This window comes from Marmota marmota, unplaced genomic scaffold (assembly GCF_001458135.2).
Source record: "Marmota marmota marmota unplaced genomic scaffold, marMar, whole genome shotgun sequence".
NCBI lineage: Eukaryota > Metazoa > Chordata > Mammalia > Rodentia > Sciuridae > Marmota > Marmota marmota.
Window position 1 is genome coordinate 429912 of NW_026000252.1, and position 20154 is coordinate 450065.

General features: G+C 35.9%; 1 protein-coding gene across 13 annotated transcripts in view; it reads right to left on the reverse strand.

The window, feature by feature from the left end:
• Positions 1-20154, reverse strand: part of Mbnl3 (muscleblind like splicing regulator 3) — a 111695-nt gene that overhangs the window by 11975 nt on the left and 79566 nt on the right. For 6 of the 13 annotated variants that reach the window (XM_048796559.1, XM_048796556.1, XM_048796557.1 and 3 more), the window contains 4 exons: positions 7805-7996; positions 6429-6704; positions 2709-2859; positions 470-505 (listed from right to left, as the gene is read on the reverse strand). In XM_048796559.1, coding sequence (XP_048652516.1) covers positions 470-505; positions 2709-2859; positions 6429-6704; positions 7805-7996 — 655 coding nt within the window. The remainder of the gene's footprint in view (positions 1-469; positions 506-2708; positions 2860-6428; positions 6705-7804; positions 7997-20154) is intronic. The other 7 variants (XM_048796560.1, XM_048796562.1, XM_048796558.1 and 4 more) reach the window with 3 other exon arrangements.

Genomic DNA, 20154 nt, shown 5'->3' on the forward strand with positions numbered 1-20154 from the left:
TATATATATATATATATACAATTGCCCAGTTTCTCTCTCTCTCTCTCTCTCTCTCTCTCTCTCTCTCTCTCTCATAGTGCTGGGGATTGAACACTGGGCCTTCTGAATGTGAGGCAACCAATCTACCAACTGAGCTATATCCCCAGCCCTCTCTCTCTCTCTCTTTTTTTTAAGTGTACCATTCTATTGTATTTAAATTGCCCAGTTTCTCTAGGAAAAGAAACATGTCAGTTGTTATTATTTGGGGGATGGAAATAGAAAAATGGCAGGGTCAGTATTTGGCCACAGTGGCAACCACCTAGGACTTGACAAAATAGGACTATTTTAGTTCCACAAAGCACCATAGTAAATGTTAAATACTCAGAAAATGACCAATCATATCATTCTGTCACCCATCTCTTTCATAATCACAGTAGAATAACATATTTTTTAGATTAGAAAAAGTTGAGAATTTTTGTACAAAACCTACCAAAACTTGAAGCGGGTGCCATGCACAGTATTGGCCCTGTACACCATGCAGAAAAGCGTGGAAAGTAAAGAAAAGAGAGATTTCATTATTAAGGCTTTACAGATGGAAATGAATTTTTAACTAGAAAGATACTTTATTTGAAATATCAATTAATCAGCACATGCAAATCCAGTAATCCTTCATGCTTATAATTACAGATTAGCATTAAGATGACAAACCCAGTTAATCAAAGTAATTCTTGAATTCTTAGGTTAAAAAATGAACTTTAATTTTTCTGTAAAGAAATTATCTCTTTTAAATTATATATTTATTCTGGGCAAATATGTCATAAGTAATTTTTATCATAAAAATTTCATTTGTTACACATAGTCTTTTCAAAACATGCTTCAATATCTGTATCTGGTGCCTATTTTCCTATTTAGAGCATTAAACTATTAACACTGCCTCCTCCAGCTCATTGAAATTGAGGACTTCATTATGAACATACGACAAGATTATTTCCCTCAAGAAAGGGACCTCAGCCAGAGAGGTTTTTCATTTTGCTATTGATTAAAGGAAAGGGAAATTTTCTCACATTTTTTGCATGTAAATCTAGATTTTATACTGGCCAAAACTGGCATAAAAAAAAGAAGTCTAACTTCTAAACAAAGCAATAGATTAAGGAAATGTAAAAGGAAATGTAGAGTGAACAATGTATATTTTTCTACATTCAACCACCTTGGCTAATACTCCTGAGCTATGCAACTCATTCTATAATACAAATGGAAGCGGCCAAACTGGAGAGATCTAATGGGTAGGAAATGACTAAAAATCTTTTATTGGGGGATACTAGTGGTTAAAAACAGAGGCACTTGACCATTGAGCTATATCCCCAGCCCCTTTTTAATATTTTATTTAGAGATAGGGTCTTACTGAGTTGCTTAGGGCCTCACCAAGTTGTTGAGGCTGGCTTTGAACTCGTGATCCTCCTGCCTAAACCTCCCAAACCATTGGGACTACAGGCATATACTACCATGCCTGGCAAATGACTAAAAATCTTGAAGGGAAAACCCACCAGAAATAAAGTTACCTCAACCCACAATGGTTCTCTTTTTTACTTTGTGGACATAGCATATTTTTTCTTAGGTTTTGGGGAAAAGTCTAAAACAATTAGATATCAGTAGTTACTTTTTATAAAGTGATGTAAAAATGTACTAAAGAATTCAATTTTTCCTCCTGAGAAACTATTTATATAAATGTGTGTAACTTAAATGGTGTCATGAAGAAGTCCATGGTCTGTAATGAAAGATTGGTTTTAAAACAATTAATTAACAGATTGATTTATTAATTAACTGTTTTTTCCAAGTTGTAGTATATATTCTACATGTTCTTCATGTTTTCAGAATTAGCAAGGCTTTCCAAATAGAATTTTAAAGCAGATATTATTTTCTTTTAATAATAGTTTCCAAAGTTGGACATTTTTTTTCTGGGGAAAAAAAAGTTTATTTTTATTTTCAGTGGTTAGTATTTTCAATTTATTCCTAAGGCACCATATGCTTACTCTTAAAGTAAAAACCACTGGAAGAAAATTATTTTCTGCATATATGATATTTATTTGAATGAAATTCTGGCTTTAAATTTTCTCCTCAATTAGGCTCAAAAAACTGTTATACTATTAAATATAGATGAATGTAGGAGGTAATACAAAATATGCTACAAAGTATCAGAAAGTGTAACAAACTGCTATGATTTCATATTAACTTGTTCAGGAGTTAGAAGCTAAAACTTCTTATTTTATATATACTATACTGTGCCATACTATACTTCATGTAAATTTAAGGGTAGTTTTAAAATAACTGCCTTTGGTATATCACAATCTATGGACTACAGAGTTTTGTAATGCTGATGCTGGAATTATTTTCTATTTTATTTTATTTTGGCGGGTAGCAGCGTGCTGTCTGTGAAAGTGATACCTAAGAGTCAAGGAATTAGTTGAGATCAAACCAAGCAAATCAATCACAAGAAGAAAAAAAAAGTTAAGACTTTCTCCTACTTTGATTCCAAACCATTAATTTTCAGAATCATAGAAAAACAGGTTGTTTGACAAGTATTAACAGATCAAGCATAATTGCCTTGTTTTATTTCTAATCAGTCAAAATGCATGTGGATATTTCTCCCATGAAAGCCCTTTGAAAGTTGCTTTGCATCATATACATTCACAACATCACTAAACTTGAGGTGCCCAGCGCTGTGTTCTCACCTGTTGGGATAAATGCCGGCTGTGGGAGCTGCATGTTAGCCAGAGTCTGTTGGCAGTGGAAAACATTTGGATTAAAGACCGGGGTGGCACCGTTGGGCTTTTCAATGGCCGTTCTCTTTGGTATCAGTTGAAGTGCACCAGGCTGCAGGGCCTGTGGGGGAGGGATGGGTTAATCACAAGTAACAGAGTGAGTAAAAAATATAGTCAAATCAAACAAGCAGTAGTTATGTAATGAATGGCTGGGAATTCTCTGCAAAGGTATCCATTGAGCAAGACATTCAATAAGCAGCAGCTGCACAGCAAGGTAACCAACTGCAGAGATGAAGTAGTTCACTGAATAAGCAGTTAGGCCAAAACACAAGATAAAAATACCAGGGAAAAAATAAAAGCTTTTCAACATCCCTAATTGAGACCTCATTTGAACAGGATGCAACAGAAAACTATTACAGCAAATACATTTACAATTAACATCACAGAAATGCTCATCTATTAATCTGTAAAAATGAGATTAGCAGAAGCAACAGGTATGGCAGCAAAGAAAATCCTGCCAGTTAAAATTCCAATATGGATCTAGGAGATACGAGGCATACAGATGATAAAACAGATGCTGTTAGATTGGAGTCTGACACCGTGGCCCTACAAAACACAATCTAATTAATACAAAGACCTCAGGTTCAAATCCCAGAAGTGTATGTTTCCTAACTCACATGTAAGGAAAAAGAAAGTCAATCATTCCTCCACTGCCACCTAACACACCTGGGTATGATATATAGTTAAGCAAAATATATGCAGGTCTGTTTTATAGAGGATCACTGTGCATTTTATTATGCACCATTTGCTTTGTTAAATCCTGTAAGGATTAATTCTAAAACCTATCAGCCTTTTAAACCCTTCTTTCATGTCTACATTTCTTTCAAAATCCCACTGTGCTTATAGTACTCAGACCTGCTCCAGATCCATTGAAGAAGTTTAACATTATATTTTTTCCCCTCAGCAAATTGCACATTACTTTAAAAACATGCCCCAGCAACAACCATTAGGTATGCTCCAAATTCTTAATGAGATACTGACACCTGTGCAGAGTCACTAGCCTTGCAAAAAGGCTTATGCCATGACCTTATTATTCCTGTGGCTATCAAGGGCCTAAAGCTATTTCTTTTTTCTTTTGGGGACTCTGCTATCAGTGCACACAGTGTGACAGGTCTGCTTTTTCTTAGTTTATTTCCATCTCCTAAAAAAGTGAGACGAAAATAAACCAAGTAGCTTTAGATTTCCAAACTGATCTGAGAGAAAGACGTGGCAAAATCATGACTAAAATAATAAACTTTAAAGCATAATTGATCATTTTGAAGGCCTTTTATCACCTTTGAGGGAAAATGAATTACCTGAAGACTTCAATAGAGTAGGACAGGTTATTTAAAAGATTTCCCCTTGGTTTAGTATGGGGGGGGGGTGTCCCTTTCTCTAGAAAGTTAGGAGCATGTATGATCATCAGAATCAAACTTGTGTTGCCCAGTAAACTACAGATTGAGGAAAGGCCTAGACGGACATTTGATTCATGGTTCCTGGCAAGGAAGTACTGTTGATTTACTGCTGGGGTCTATCTTGACAGGTTAGCACCCAGTTCTGATTGGCTGGTGCTTATACTGCCATTAAGTATTTCTCAATAATCAACACTGGCCAGGGCCTCAATGCCCTCATCACAATCTTGCCAACTTACCAAAGTTGTAGTTAAGTGTGGATGAAATAATTATCAACCCTCCAAGTCTTTTTTATACCTTTATTTTATTTATGTATTTTTATGTGGTGCTGAGGATTGAACCCAGTACGTCACACATGCTAGGCAAGTGCTCTACCACTGAGCCACAGCCCCAGTCCATCCAAGTTTTTTTTTTTTAATGTATGCAAATTGCTCTCAACAAAGTCAACCTGAGCTATACGTCTGCAAAAGGTAAAAACTCCCCTTTTATAAAGCATTTCTACACTGAATCCTTAAAATTATAAAAAGATTAAACATCTTCATAAAGCTCTCCTTTTATTTGGTCTTACCTTAAAGAAATTCTTATGGGCTAAATTGATTTTACAACTAAGATCCTGCTGTGATCTGTTACTCAGGAAGGAATTTTATATTGACATTCACAAGTATCAGTTGAGGGCATACTACATAATACTTAGCTCTCCAGATGGAAATTTGATGCTCATATGTAACATGCATTCTATCAAACATGCTCAAATCATCAGAAATGGGCAGAAACATGAAGGTCTCATGTCCAAGCATGGGGAGAGATGCATAAATGTGCAAGCAAACCATTTTTTTTGTTCATCCTGTTTGTGTGTTCATTTTTTAGGGGAACAAGTACATTCTTGCTCCTTTAATAGCCCCACATCTTTCCTAACTCTATGTAACTCTAACATAAGTAATTAAAAAAAAAAAAAAAACAAAAACTGAAGGACTGCTGGGCGTGGTAGCACACACTTGTAATCTCCGTGGCTCGGGATGCTGAGACAGGAGGTTCATGAGTTCAGAGCCAGCCTCACCAAATTAGAGGCTAAAGCAATTCAGTGAGACTCTGTATCTAAATAAAATATAACAAAGGGCTGGGGATATTGCTCAGTGATAAAGCATATGAGGGTTCAATCCCTGGTATGAAAAAACAAAACAAAAACAAAAACAAAAAATACCTGAAGGATTTATGGTCCCAGCTACTTTGGAGGTTAAGGCAGGAGAATCACTTGAGCCCAGGAGTTAGGGGCCAGCCTGGGCATCATGCCAGATCCTATCTCTTAAAAAAAATGAAGGCTTATCTTCTGCATTCCTTGCTATTTTCTTAGCTTAAAAGTTCCTCATTCAGAAGCATTTAAGACAAAAATATTTGATGAAGATTTTTTAAACATTCCTTAACAGATGATGTTAACCAGATCAAAAAAAAAAAAAAATGAAAAGAAAAAAAGCAAGTATGTTCTACTTTGGTGCTCAGATCCTTCATGAAGTAATGTGTTCAGTTCTGAAAACAGATGAGTATTGAGATCTTGGGCTGTTATACCCTATTACATGAGGAAAGTTCCAGTTGTCCAAAGAAATAAACAGCAAGTGGAACATTTAATAGACAGCTGAGACATACTTGAGGAACCTTTCAGTGTTATTATGTAGAACTATATTTTCCCCAAAACTGACTTACTAGGGCAATACAAAAGCCAGGCCTCTCTTAGTCCTGAGGAAATCTCCCCATAGCCTTAGCAGGCTTCTGTCTTTTGTCTTCTCCTTTGCCTACACCAGGCCTCCAGAAAGGAAAGGTAACCTTAACCTTTAGGAAATTAGAACCTACTTAATATCCCATCTTTCAAGTACTCTGTTCTGAAAGGCATTAAGGACGTGAGTGGCAAAGTGCCCTCAAAAGTGGTTCACAGAGCAGAGGCAACTTTCCGCCTTTCTGGGATATTAAGGGTAGTTAGACTATAAAAAGCACTCAAAAACAATTTACTGCTTAAATCATAGAGTTCGCCCTTTCTCTGAAAATGGGAGAAAGAGCCACAGTAGGTTAAAATCATTACTAAAGCTTTTAAATAATTACCTTTAGAAAATCTTAGTAAATAAAGTAGAATAAATAGGTTCTTTTTTATCTAGCTTATAACCTTGACTGTTCATATTAAGATACACTCATGACTATCCAACATTATGGTTATAGAATATTTGACAAATTGATTTGATAAATCATTTACCCCAAAATGGAGAGGCTGCAACTGCTGGTCTGCTCTTACCATCGCCGTGGCAGCCGAGTGGTTCATCTGGTGATGAGCTGCCTTGAGTTTGGCTTGCAAGTGTGCGGGAGGATGAAAGTACTTGCATTTCTCCCGGGAGCATCGACCTTTGATGTAATCCATGCAGATTGTCACAGTATTATCGCTCACTTCAATCATGGAAACATCTGTAGGGTGAGCATAGCGGCAATCGTTCTCCCCCCGGGTACAATTCCCACGCTGAAATTCACGGCAAACCTTAAAGAAGAAAACACAAAAACACAGACACAGACACACACACACATATCAGTATGATGACTGGAAGGTGGTTGGCTTTTATTTGCTTTGCCAATGCATGCAAGGATAATTATATACATTTTGTCATTTACTTAAGGAAAATCTGAAAAGATGAAGGCTAATCAAAAGCCGTATTCACTATAGGACGGAAACACAGACAATGCATTTTTGAAAAAATTCCATCCTCCACAAAGGAAAGTTTTTCTATTTTCCTTACACTGACCTAAACTTGTATCTGAAAGTATTATGGGAAACTGATTTTAATCCTCCAGTTAATACACAGCCTCAAGTGTAATTAGTTTTTTTAAGATTCAAGATGAGTCTTTATCACACAGCAACACACTGGTAGTTTTCCAAGGCCAACTTGTGAACCATGATTGAGTTACATGTACAATCAGATTCCATTGCAGTACATCACCAGGCATTTAAGGGGCTGTCAATGGAGCTAACTTTCTACAAAATCAACTAATCATTTATTTCAATTTACAAAAAAAACCCAACAATTAAGGAAAAATGGAAGGACTTCAGTAAACCAAAAGCTGTTGAAAACTTCTTTTTGATTCTTTAGGTATTATGCAGTATTAATTATATAGTACATAATTCTTAAGATAGAAAAAGGTTTAAACACTATGAGACTCATGTACATTCTGCATTCATATGACTTTACGTTTTACAATCATAGAGTTAGATTAAATTTGTTTTTCCAGTTTACTATTCTAGTAAGTAGAGGATCATTAACAAATACAGTAATTCCACTCTGTAAAGCTGGAGCCTGAGTATAAGGAGCATTCTCACCCAGACTTCCTATGCCATAGCATAGTCTAGGCTGGGTACACTTAAAACTTTGTTTGACCAACTGTATCAATGAATCAATGTACTTAATAATAAGGTATAAGTGTAGCAATAAAATGTTTAACATTTTTCTGAGATTATACTCCATAGGCTAAAAACCTTTGGGTGTACTTATTTAAAATATTTAACACATTGGGTTCTGAAAATGTTACTTTATACATAAGGTTAATATCCACCTTACAGGTATTTATATATTTCTTCATAAATACCTCCAGTTTATCCGAACGCATCAGTTTTGGACCAGCAACTCCTGGCAAAGCGAGAGGTGGATTCCCAGAAATCAGAACAGGCGTATTTGGTAAAAGTTCTGCAGGAACTAGGCCCATCCCAGGATGAGGTACATAAGGATTGAAAGCCATGGCAGGATTAGCCGCAATGGACGGATTCACAGGAAAAGAAGCCTGTATGTTTAACAGAGGGGATAGAAGTGTTAGAAGTAAACAGATTCTTCCTGTTATCGCATAGTATGATATTCTTGCAGAAATATCAGAATTTCCTAAGCCATATCAATGTTTACCATTGTCTATTCTGATTGGCTTATTTTTAATCTCCTGGTAATGCCTATATGGGAGTTTCTTTTAAAGCAACAAATCTCTTCAAGCAACAAATTTATTGATAAGCTGATCAAGCAAACTTCATGATTTTAAGCCATGAATAAACTAACTTAAATCTCATTGTTCCAAATGTATTTTTTAAAATATTTTTTTAGTTGTAGACGGACACAATATCTTTATTTTATTTATTTATTTTTATGTGGTACTGAGGATCGAACCCAGTGCCTCATGTGTGCAAGGCAAGTGCTCTACCACTGAGCTGCAACCCCAGCCCATTCCAAATGTATTTTTTCCAGTACTTTTGTTTTTACTTAAAAACCACATTACCAGTGACAGCACATATACAGACAATCTCCCTTGTCTCCTCACACAGGCTTGTACTCTGCCGGTGGACTTTGGGTACTCCTGAAACCCCCCTTCTTTCCACCCTTCTCCCTCTTACCCATCAGTACTACTTGGCTCTAAGGCTGCCCTTCATACCATAGTTTCCACCTGTATTACCAAACACTGACCTTGATTCTTTTCTTAGTCTGGAAGACAGAAAAGAATTGATGAAGAAAAGAGCAGATTAGAAAAGTGAATACTTGGCTGGCTGCATGCCTGTGATCCCAGTGATTCAGGAGGCTGAGGCAAGAGTATCACAAGATTAAGGCCTAAGAAATTTAGTGAGACCCCATCTCAAATTAAAAACAAAAACAAAATAAATAAAAGTGCTGAGGATATGGCTCAGTGGTTAAGCACCCTCTGTTTAATCCCGGGTAGTAGTAGTAGTACTAGTAGTACTACTAGTAGTAGTAGTAATAATAATAATAATGGGCTAGGGTTATAACTCAGTAGTAAAGCACCCCGGGCATCAATTCCCAGTACCAACTTTTTTTTAAAGTAAGTACTTTAACCATTTTTTCTATCTACCTAAAATGAGATTGATATGGTCATTATATTTTTTTATTCTTTAACTAGACGTCCTACTTCACAAATGAATCTTGACTTGCCCAGCCTTGTGTTTATCTAGGGGGGCCAGATGATATAGTTCAAAAGGAGGCCCTAAAATACTATAAGGATCCTTGTTAGACAAGAAGAGATAAGATAACTTGGTGGATACAAACTAGAGCACAACTTATAAAGAAAAGCCTTAGAAATGCAAAGGCTATTACTGATTTTTTTATTTTTAAAAGTCCTGGATTCAAAGAGCTTGATATGTGTATTGCCTTTATTATCTGTAACCACATAATTTATCACTTTACTGTGCTATTTTCCAGTTTGTTTCACACATGAACTTCTTTACTTATCAATGTAGTCATAATTTCTTTGATATTTCTCTTGTCTCCTCTAAAGTACTTAATGCATAGTGAATGACTGACAGATATAATCAATGATGAGTTTTAAAAATATTTGAACTGTAATGAGTGAATAATACATCTGATGAGATGTAGTGTATTTCTAGTAGTGACTCAGTAAGGTAGTTATTGTGTAATTGCTGCTGTCTCATTGTGTATTGCTTTTTTTTTTTGGCAGTGCTGAGAATAGAACCCAGGGTCCCTCATATGCTAGGTAAGCACTTTTCCACTGAACTACATCCCCAGCCCTTCATTATGTATTACTAATCACATGTGTTCTTTCTTGCTTTCTTTTTCTTTCACTAAAAAAAAAAAAAAAAAAGCTGATATATTGCCGAGCTGTGCCTAGACTTGCTAAGTCACACTAATTGGAACTTCTCTAAATATAGGAGACTAGGAAGCCATAGACCCTGGATGGGGCAACCTAGATTCCCTGCCCCAACCTCTGTGCTGACTTGTAATTTTCACCAGTACAGACTCTCCAAGAAGCTCCTGTTACAAGCCACATTCAATTTACATGTAAGCACTCCTCCATTAGCACTCTGCCTTGGTTGAATTTATCAAATTAACTGTTTGATATGTTATGAAGGACAGAAAGAATTTGGCCTCAAAGAACTGGCAAGACTCACTGGGGTGAGTGAAGAAGGCATGGTGGCTGACAGCTTAAGAGGAAAAGGGTGACACCAGGTGCCAGAAAAGTTGGTGAAGTAGTCAGGGGAGAGGGTTTAAGATTTGAGGACTAACATCTTAGGGCTGACCCAGCTGAACTAAGTCCAGGTGATGTAAAAGTCTCTAGCCTCATCAAATGAGATGTGAAACTCTAGGAATTAGCTGATATGACATTATTTTATTTCATAAGAAGGAAATCCTTTGGAAACAGCCACCCAAGCATGCTTCAGCAAAAAGGCAAACTTCACTAAATGATTCATGGTTATATCAAAATCAGCAAGGATCTCAAGGTAAAAACTCTATATTTGCACCAAACAGTAATCTTCTTTGTTTTAATTTTTTTCTGGGACTTTTGTGGTAAGTTTCTCACGGAAGTCACCATTCCATTTTCCTGGATAATTTTTGCTTTTGCCTTTTGCAAAACTAGAAAAAGACCATTATTATATCTATTAACCACTGGACTAAAACTGTTGAAAGATTGGGAGGTGGATGAATTTCCCAGATTAAAAAAAACACTAATCATTAACAATATTAATTTAATTCATGATCATTTAATATTTAAGTCTAATGTACATATGAGCAATGCCTTCTTTTTATGGTAGCTCTGAACTTCTGTTATTTTTTCCTTTCCTTTTGGGGGTGACTCACCAGGGAAATTTTCCTGATTAACTTCTATTATCTTTGGAATAATTTTAACTTACTTAGTCTGTTACATACTTCAAGCATATGGGAAAAAAAGCTTTAAATAATGTCTATATACAAAGTGTAAGGGGGCTGCTGAAAACACTTAGATCTTTAAAAGATTTCACCATGAACTATACTGTGCTGTCTTTAGATTTTAAAATCAGTATCAAAGCTTTTATGACCATTTCCTCCTTGGGTATAAATTTCTTTCTATAACACTGTTTATTGAGAAGAAGCAAGTTTGTCCACTCACAGCCCTGGGGCAGAGGCAGGAACTCCCAGCTGCTTATTTATTTTCCAATAGACATTTCTGTTTTCTCACCGCCACCTCTGCCCCAGGGCAACTACTCCATTTCATGAATTTGAACATTCAAGGGCTTAACTTTGACTAACAGCCTGCAAACTCACATATTCAGCTTTAGTAAGCAACTTAATCCTGCTTCTATCTATATCATAGCCCTTGATGTCAGTTGAGCAAAGTGAATCTATCTGTGGGTTAATCCTATTTCAAAGAAAAAAGGTTGGGTTTTTTTTTTTTTTGGCTGGGGATTGAACCCAGGGCCTTGTGCATGCTGAGCACATGCTCTACCACAGATCTACTCCCTCAGTCCTAAGAAAAAAGGCTCTTAATACATTGAATTTTATTTCTCTTTGAAGCCTAAACTAATCTGGATGTTTAAATGTATTTCAGATATTCAAATCTGAACCTAAGTTATTCACCAAATACTTGAAAATGTGAAAAGGTTTTTTTTTTCTTTTCCCAGAACCAGAGGTTTTTCATCTTTCTGAGTCTTGTAAAACAACAATAATGGCAGAGATAACAGACTTTATGAATAAGATTACATGAAAAGTATTTACCCTCAGTATCTGTTGCATATCACCTCCTATGATAGGAATCCCTGTGAGTTCCTGGTGCCTACCACTGTACCTAGGAACTATGAGGCACTTAGGAAATGCCTCCTAAAAATTAATGAAATGTCTTCAGTACAGTGGTTTCTAATCCTTTTCTAGTCTCAGACTTCTCTAAGAGTCAGATTAAAGCTGCAGACCCTATTCACAGAAATACTCATGTGTTTACAAAATATTTCACATGACCTTAGGAAGTTCAAGGACCCCAAGATACTCACCCCTGGTGCATAGTTATGGATTACTTAGTGATTAAGAAGCTAAATGCTGGGGCTGGGGTTGTGGCTCAGTGGTAGAGGGCTTTCCTAACGTGTGTGAGGCACTGGGTTTGATCTTCAGCACTCCATAAAAATAAATAAATAAATAAATAAATAAATAAATAAATAAATAAAATAAAGGTATTATGTCCATCTACAACTAAAAAAAAATTCAGAAGAAGAAGAAGAAGAAGAAGAAGAAGAAGAAGAAGAAGCAGCAGCAGCAACAGCACCAGCAGCAACAGCTAAATGCTCTAGAGTAAGGATCCACAATCTAGGACCCCTGGGCCAAATATGGACTGCCCTTGTTTTTGTATGGCCAGTAACCTGTTTTTTTATAGTTTTAAATGGTTGAAAAAATTAAAAGAATAATAATATTTAGTAGCACATGAAGATTATATGAAATTCTTATTTTAATGCCTATCTACAGATGAAGCTGTGTTCATCAGTTAGACCTGTGTAATAAAAAATTGTAGATATTTGTTCTCTCTTGTTTCGTATAGGTACCTATTCAATATCTTCTTTCCCCATAAAGAATATTTACTATATAGCCATTTATAGAAAAGCTCACTGTATTTGGTTCTAGAGGATTCCAAAATATAAAATACTACAACTTCTGGAGTAAAGCATCAATTATACATAAATCCGCTGATGCGAAAATTTAATATCTTTGGCAAGATTCTACAAGTTGAAGAAGTTTGGCTGATATTCATGAGCATGTTCTTTTAAGCAGACATTAAATAAGGTTTTCAACTGTATAGATCTGTATAGATCACTCCTCAGTGATTGACAATGGGAAAAGAGTACTTGGAATCCTATAAAGGTAAAACTTTAGGAGCCACTGCATATTTGCCTTAAAGTGTTCTGTAGCTCCCTTGAATTATAAAACAATTCAGAGAAATATTAAGCTTCTTTATCCATTTATGTGTTGATGGACACCATGATTAATTCCATATCTTGGCTATTGTGAATACTGCTGCAGTCAACATGGAAGTGCAGGTATCTCCTTGATATAATAATCTGAGTAACTACGGTCTGCAACAATTTATGATATTTGTCAAAGTAACTAGAAGAGTCTGAAGACTCCCAATGAAAGAAATGATAAATATTAGAGAAGGAAATGCTAATTTACACTGATTTCATCATTATAATTCTAGGCATAAATTGCATTATTGTACTGTATCTCATAAATATGTACAAATATCATGTGTCAATTAAAGATTTTTAAAATAAACAAATTTAAAAAACTATGCCTCCCAAAAATATATCTAGTTTACACACGTATTAGGGACACTAACTTATAACTTAAAACATTATTCTTCAAGCTACCATAAAGATATAAAAATTCTGGGGGCTGGGGTTGTGGCTCAGCGGTAGAGTGCTTGCCTAGCATATGCAAGGTCCTGGGTTCGATCCTCAGCACCACATAAAAATAAATAAAAATAAAGATATTGTGTCCAACTAAAAAATAAATATTTTTTAAAAGATATGAAAATTCTGCATTTATGATGAATTGATCTTTGTGTCTTCCTAACAGAATATATCTATTTTTAGTTACCTCAATAATATCTGAGATCATAAACAATTACTGATGGATGAATGGAAAATACTTTAAGTCCCTTAAATGGCATCCTAGAATGAAGTCCATGGAATAACTGGGCCTTCCTTCTCTGAGCTCCTATCTAGAGGTGGATGACTAAACATTTTCTTTTATGGAAGGATAAACATTTGGTAACAATTTCTTGACTTGATTTTAATACCAGAAAAATAGCACTCTTAAATTTTACTAGCACTCATAATACCTTTGTTTTACTGTTCATTCACAAGCATTTATATATTATAAAAGGGAGCAAGCCTCTTTAAACATCATTGGGTTTACTTTTATCCTTTGATAATTTTAAAGCATATTGAAATGCATAACTTTAACTTCTATCAAACTTTTCCAACTTTTCACATGGAGCACAACTGAGTAATCTTTTTTCCCCCACAGTTTTTACTTGGTAATTTCCATATTCTTTGAGTGATGGTCTATGAGGACTGAAGTATCCCAAAGGCTGGCTGCAGGAGTCCCACATAACCTCCAGGCTAGTTAACTGGTCCCTCAATAATTGAGAGTTAGCTTTATAAACTGATGCAAACTGAGAGTGGTGTTTATGTACCAATCATACTTGCTAATGAATAATAAGTCATTGTGGTCCTAGAGTATAAGAAAAAAGTTCAAGGGTCTAAAGTAAATAATTGCCCTCACCTAGAACTAGCTCTTCTGACTTTAATAATCACAGATGTCTTCAAGTAAGAGGAAGAATTAAATGTAGGCAAACAGATGAAATATAAATATATTACTGTGGGTACAAGAGGTGTGAAGAATAGCATAAAAAAGAGTACAAACCATGGTTCTGATCTACCCTTATTTGGTGGAAGGAAAAGCTACAATAGAATACTTGGGATTATAATTGAGTACCTAAAAACAGATCAGCATAGGAAGAGGGCAAATGACTTCTTCCTCAGGAGGAAGTTTTGAGACCTCATAAGCAAAGCAAATTTGACTGTTTTGAGGAGAAAACCAGACCTGATCTAAAAATGATTTGTTAATGACCACCATGTAGGAAAGGAAAACTACTTTAAAAATCAAATTTGTGGCATGGATTGTGGTAATTTCACAAGTGTATGCTTGTCTCTAAGCTCTGATTTATTGTTGTACATAATAAATATGTACAGCTTTTTTGATGTATCACTCATACCTTGATAGCATTTTTAACCAAATTGTAGGCTAGTGGTAGGGTGCACCCCTCACATGCATGAAGCCCCTGGGTTCCATCTCTAGCACCAAAAATAATAAAAAAATTAGCTTGTTAACAAAGAATGTGAAACAAAATGTGGATTTTGTGGGGGAAAATGGGAAGAACTTACTATATAGTAAGGAACATACAGGAAACCTGGACACTATTTATAAACATATCAATGCAAGTCCAGGATAAATAGGAGGTATAAGTTAAAATTATCAGGGGTTGGACCAACACCATCATCACCAAAACAACAAAAACTACAACAAAATTGTACATGGCTATTTGAAAGATAGGTCTAATATGGAATAAAGAAAAGCCCATAGCTCTAAGAATATGGGACAATAGGTACAAATAAGAAATTAAGAGGTCCACAAAAATACTAATTCAATACCTCATTACTATTAGATCATAAATTTGTAGATGGTACAGCCTATTTTGTGTTCATTATTTTTATCCACCTCCTATCCATTTAATGTCTGGTATAGAGTGTATGCTCAATAAATATACACTGAATTGAATGAAAAGTGATTCCTAATATATTGTAACTATATTGAGATTAATTTTGGGGTAGCAAAATAAAGTCCAATTTGAACATCACAGTGCATAACAAGAAAAACAGAAACAAAATAAAACAAAAGTACTTTCAAAAGCAGTGTCAAAGTGATGGAATGTATATTAGCTTCTCTCTCTTTCCTGAGGTATACTTCAGGCAGATGGCCACTCCTAAATAATTTTTTTTAAAGATGGGAAATGTTAGATCAAACAGTATGAAAAGTATGAGGTATTTTATAATACATTCACACATACATATATGTATATGTTATGCAGTGACATGTATATATTTGTGTATTATGTGTATATATTTATGCACATTTATACATTATGCAATAATCAAATCAGGCTAGTTAATATATCCATCATCTCAAACAATCATTTATTTGTGGGAAGAATTCTAGTAGCTATTCTGAAATATACATTACATTATTGTTAACTATGGAAGGGATAACTGTAAAATTATAGATATTGAAGTCATGACCCATTATTCCTACTTTAACACTGATGAAACTGTCCTGCTGAATGATTAAATTAAAAACTTGGAGACTAAAGTCAAGGAAGTAAAAGGGCCAAGGAAAAAATAGCCAATAATTTGGCTCTTGCCCTCTATAGTCAGCCAGGGCCCAGAAAACAATGGGACCTGCAACTCTGGTGAGTCACCCAATGTGCCAATCAGAGGAACCAAGAGGACCCTAGAGAACAGGAAGCCAACCAGTGCACATTCTGCAAAGAGGAGGGCCATTAGAGATGGAAATGTCCCTGATGCTTCTAAAAGAAGCCACATATGGTCAGCAAGATCTTCACCCATCCAAGCAGATGGCACCACTTGTAGAGGAAAGCTAAAGGAGCCAGAGGCTTTGCACACATCCCAAGAGTGATCTCTGGGGAATCTCAGGTGACTCTTAACAGTAGATACTAACAAGGTCAGTTTTGTTCAATTTAGTCTTAAACACCCAGCAGCAGTCCTACAGGACGTTAAAAAAGGAAAAACAATAGTTTTCTTTAAATATAATAAGATGTATACTTATGTCAGCCCTACCAAAGGTAAGTAAAGCTGGAGGCTATAAAAGTAAGGGTTCTTGTGTGGAAATGCTTAATAATAAAGATCACAAAGAACTCTAGTGTTGCAAATTTGTCCTGAGTCAATTTGAGCCTGATTTCACAGACCTATGAATCTTCCTAACCTCCTATATTGATAAACTTGATCTATTTTTCACTGGTATGATTATGAGTTACTGCCCTCATTGTTTTCAGAGCCTAACTGAAATACTAATTGCTTTGTGCTAATTGTTTACAAAAAAAGTAATTCTTTGCTATCTTGTTTATTGTTGGCTTAGCATGATCCCTGCCCTACGTGTGCTTTGTCCAGTCACCTTCCATCTGCCACTGTGGACCTCTGGACTGCTCTGATGCTGAATGCCTATCTGCATCCCACCTGACAGAGAACAAGGACTTCAGGTCACTTCCCCCAACTTTGCCCTCTCTCAGCACAGCAGGAAGCAGGTTGGAGATGTTATCACCCTTTTTACCAAAAAAAAAAAAAATGGAATGTAGAAATTTACAGTGGGGGAATATACAAGTGTCCACTTTATGCCTTAAATATAACACTTGCTGCTCTGCCACTGTGACTTATTTTTAAAAGAATCTGTTTCTTTCTCTTCCTCTCTCCCTACTCCTCCCTAACCTCTTCCCCTCCCTAATCTCAGTGGAAACAGGATTACCTTTCTTCTCCATCCCAGGCAGAGTTATCTGTCCTTGAACACACACCCACCACAGGAACCAAGTAATTCTGACTTTGGGGATGGCACCAGAAGATCTCAGAAATGACTATCTCCCAAATTAACAAGTGTGTCACAACTCCAACAGAGAACACACAGAATGTGGCCTTTGAATCACCTCTTTAAAAGCCCACTGCTCTCCTTGATGAGCAGAATCACAACCTCTGGGACAGGAGTCCCCTGTGCTTCTCCTTTGCTAGCAAAGCAATAAACCTTCTTTTTCCTTTTTCTCAAAAAGCAAATTAATATTGAATAGATGCTTAAAGCCTATAAAAGCAATTTAAGAATATTGGAGGAACTACTTTTAAGATTATCAAATGGTGGGGCAACCACAGGTTTTTACATGAGGTCTCCTGGTGGCCCTCTCAGTGACAACTGCTAAACCATGTGCACTTATGCAAGAGGATTGTTTTGATAAGGGAAAAAATTATTCCTTATAGATTAGATTAACAAGCATTGGCTTTATTTGTTGATATTTTCTTTATCCTCCTTCAGGGAGAAAGATTTTCATAGAGCCCTTCAAATTCTCAGCCTTCATCTCACTTGTGATCACCAGTAAGCAATTTTGAGATAGCTGACTGGTAGCTTAGACTTTGACCAGGAACAGTAAACCTAACAGGCCCACATGGTCTCATTAGTACCAGGCTCTAACAGACTGAGCTAACCAGTCCCAGAGGAAGAGAACACAAAATGGGCCAAGAGGAGATTACATTTAATTTATCCCATGGGTATACATAAGGGAGGATAAAGGGACAATGTTGAGATTTGTTACCATTGAAGGAACTGAGCACTGTAAAAGATATCATGTACAAGTACCCTCTGTTTGGTTGCGAAAATGTAGCGTTTTCACTTAACTTTTGAAACAAACAGATTTCATACTTCCTATTAACAGAGCTGGGGCAAGGCAGCACACCTACTGCTAGTGGTTTTATATTATTATAAAAGGAGCTTTAAGCTGTGTGACATACACAGTCACAGGAAAGGACCTGAGTCATGAATAACTACTTTGGACCAGTAATTGCAATTAGGAGTGAATCTAGGATCTGTGGGGTCTGAAGCTCAGACCACTGGCTGGAAGGAGAGAGCTCTTAGGACTTAGAACACACAAATACCTTTTGAAAATTTTATGACCATCTTTAAAAGATGTTACTCTTGGGGCTTGGGTTGTGACTCAGTGGAAGAGCGCTTGCCTAGCATGCGTGAACACTGGGTTTGATCCTCAGCACCACATAAAAAAATAAATAAAGATATTGTGTCCATTTACAACTAAAAAATATTAAAATTTTAAAAAGACATTATTCTTGGAAGGAGACCAAGCAAATGTGGGGCCCTGAACCTTCACTCGCGGAAGGTAACTTCACCTCTGGAACAATATGTGTTGAACAATTAAAAACATAAGATTCAGCTGCTGTATCTAAAAGTAAAATCTTTTAGAAAATGTAATAATATCCATATGAAATTTGGGGTTCATAACATAGTAGCACTCCAAGCACTCCTGGGATGTGATATGGTCAACCTCAGTCAATGTGAAAATTCACATGATAATGATAATCCTCATTATATTAAGAGCACATTAACCTTATTTCTAATTACATCACTTTACAAAACAATGTGACTATATTGAGGTGAAAAACGAAATAGCTTAATTTATTATTCTGTGAATAGGTAAACTGAAAAGCCTGCTGCAAACCCTTCATTAAAATGTACTGTCATTTCTGTACTGGTGAGGAGACTAGCAATCTGGAATATGGATGTGTGGATTCAGTTTGATATGACTACAGTCATGTCGAGTTATGACCACCATGATTGCCCCTGTGTCTAGGGGGTCAATTTTTCTTCAAGAGTTTCCCAGCAAACTATAAATAGACAAAAAGCTTTACAAAGGCAAATGGAGCTTTACAACCAGACCCTGGTGCCAGAAATATGCTTGACCCTTTGATGTTAATCTAAGATAAACCAGGTACATTCTGGCTAGGACGAAGTCATTTTTGTCCTCACCAATATGTATGCACTTCCCTGTGACCCAATTGTGGGGATCCAGCTGGTCTCAGTTGCTGCCCAGGACTACGCTTCTGTCATTACATCCAATTACACTCTGTGCAATCCTGGATTTGTCTGCATCTTTCTTTGGTCTCTAAGCACTCTGGGGCCAGTCCTCCTGTATTAGGACCAAGCAATAGACATGGTTTTCTTTTCTATTAAGTCTTCAAAATGTCTGGCCCACCCTTTTCATAGTAAATTTTAATACAAAATAAACCAGGACAATAACTACTCTTTATTACATAAATATATTGGTGGATAAATTGAGTTAATGTGAACTAGAAAAATTGCAACTAATAGAAATATGGCAAATGTAGAATATATCTTGGTGAGGGAAGGAGATTATCCTCTTGTTTTTGTCTCCTAAATTATTTAACTACTTATTTTCAAAAATAAAAAAAAATATTTTCCAATTTTATTTCCAGCCACATAAAACTGTTCTAGTCCAAAGTTTCATTGAGTAATATGTTGATACCTTATAGTGCTTAATTAAGTAAAGAAGAAAAACATTAAAGGCATTGGAATCTGAAAATAATATTTATTATTATGTAATTAATTAGTACTATCCCTTCCTCCTATCTACTTGACTTCCTATTTTTTTTTTATTTTGGTTCTGAAGTGTTGCATCACTTCCATACCTTACTATATTAATGTAAACATATGATCCTATTTCTGAGAAATATATTTGGTAGATAGAAATTTAAAATGATGTAAAAAGGGGAACAGGGGTCCAGACAGACATCAAATGATTCAATAGAGGAAAAAGAAAAATCAAGGAATGGAACGCTTGTTTATATCCTTTATGGTCTAGATTCCATAACTTGGCCTCAGGAATGAAAGTCATGAAAATAGCAGAATCACATGACTTGGCACACCTTAATGAAACCTCAAATGTGCTGAACTACACCCTCTATATAAATCATCAGGTGAATATACTCTCCTGGGTCAAGTTCACCTATATGTCAGCATCAGCTTCCATGTGAATCACCACAT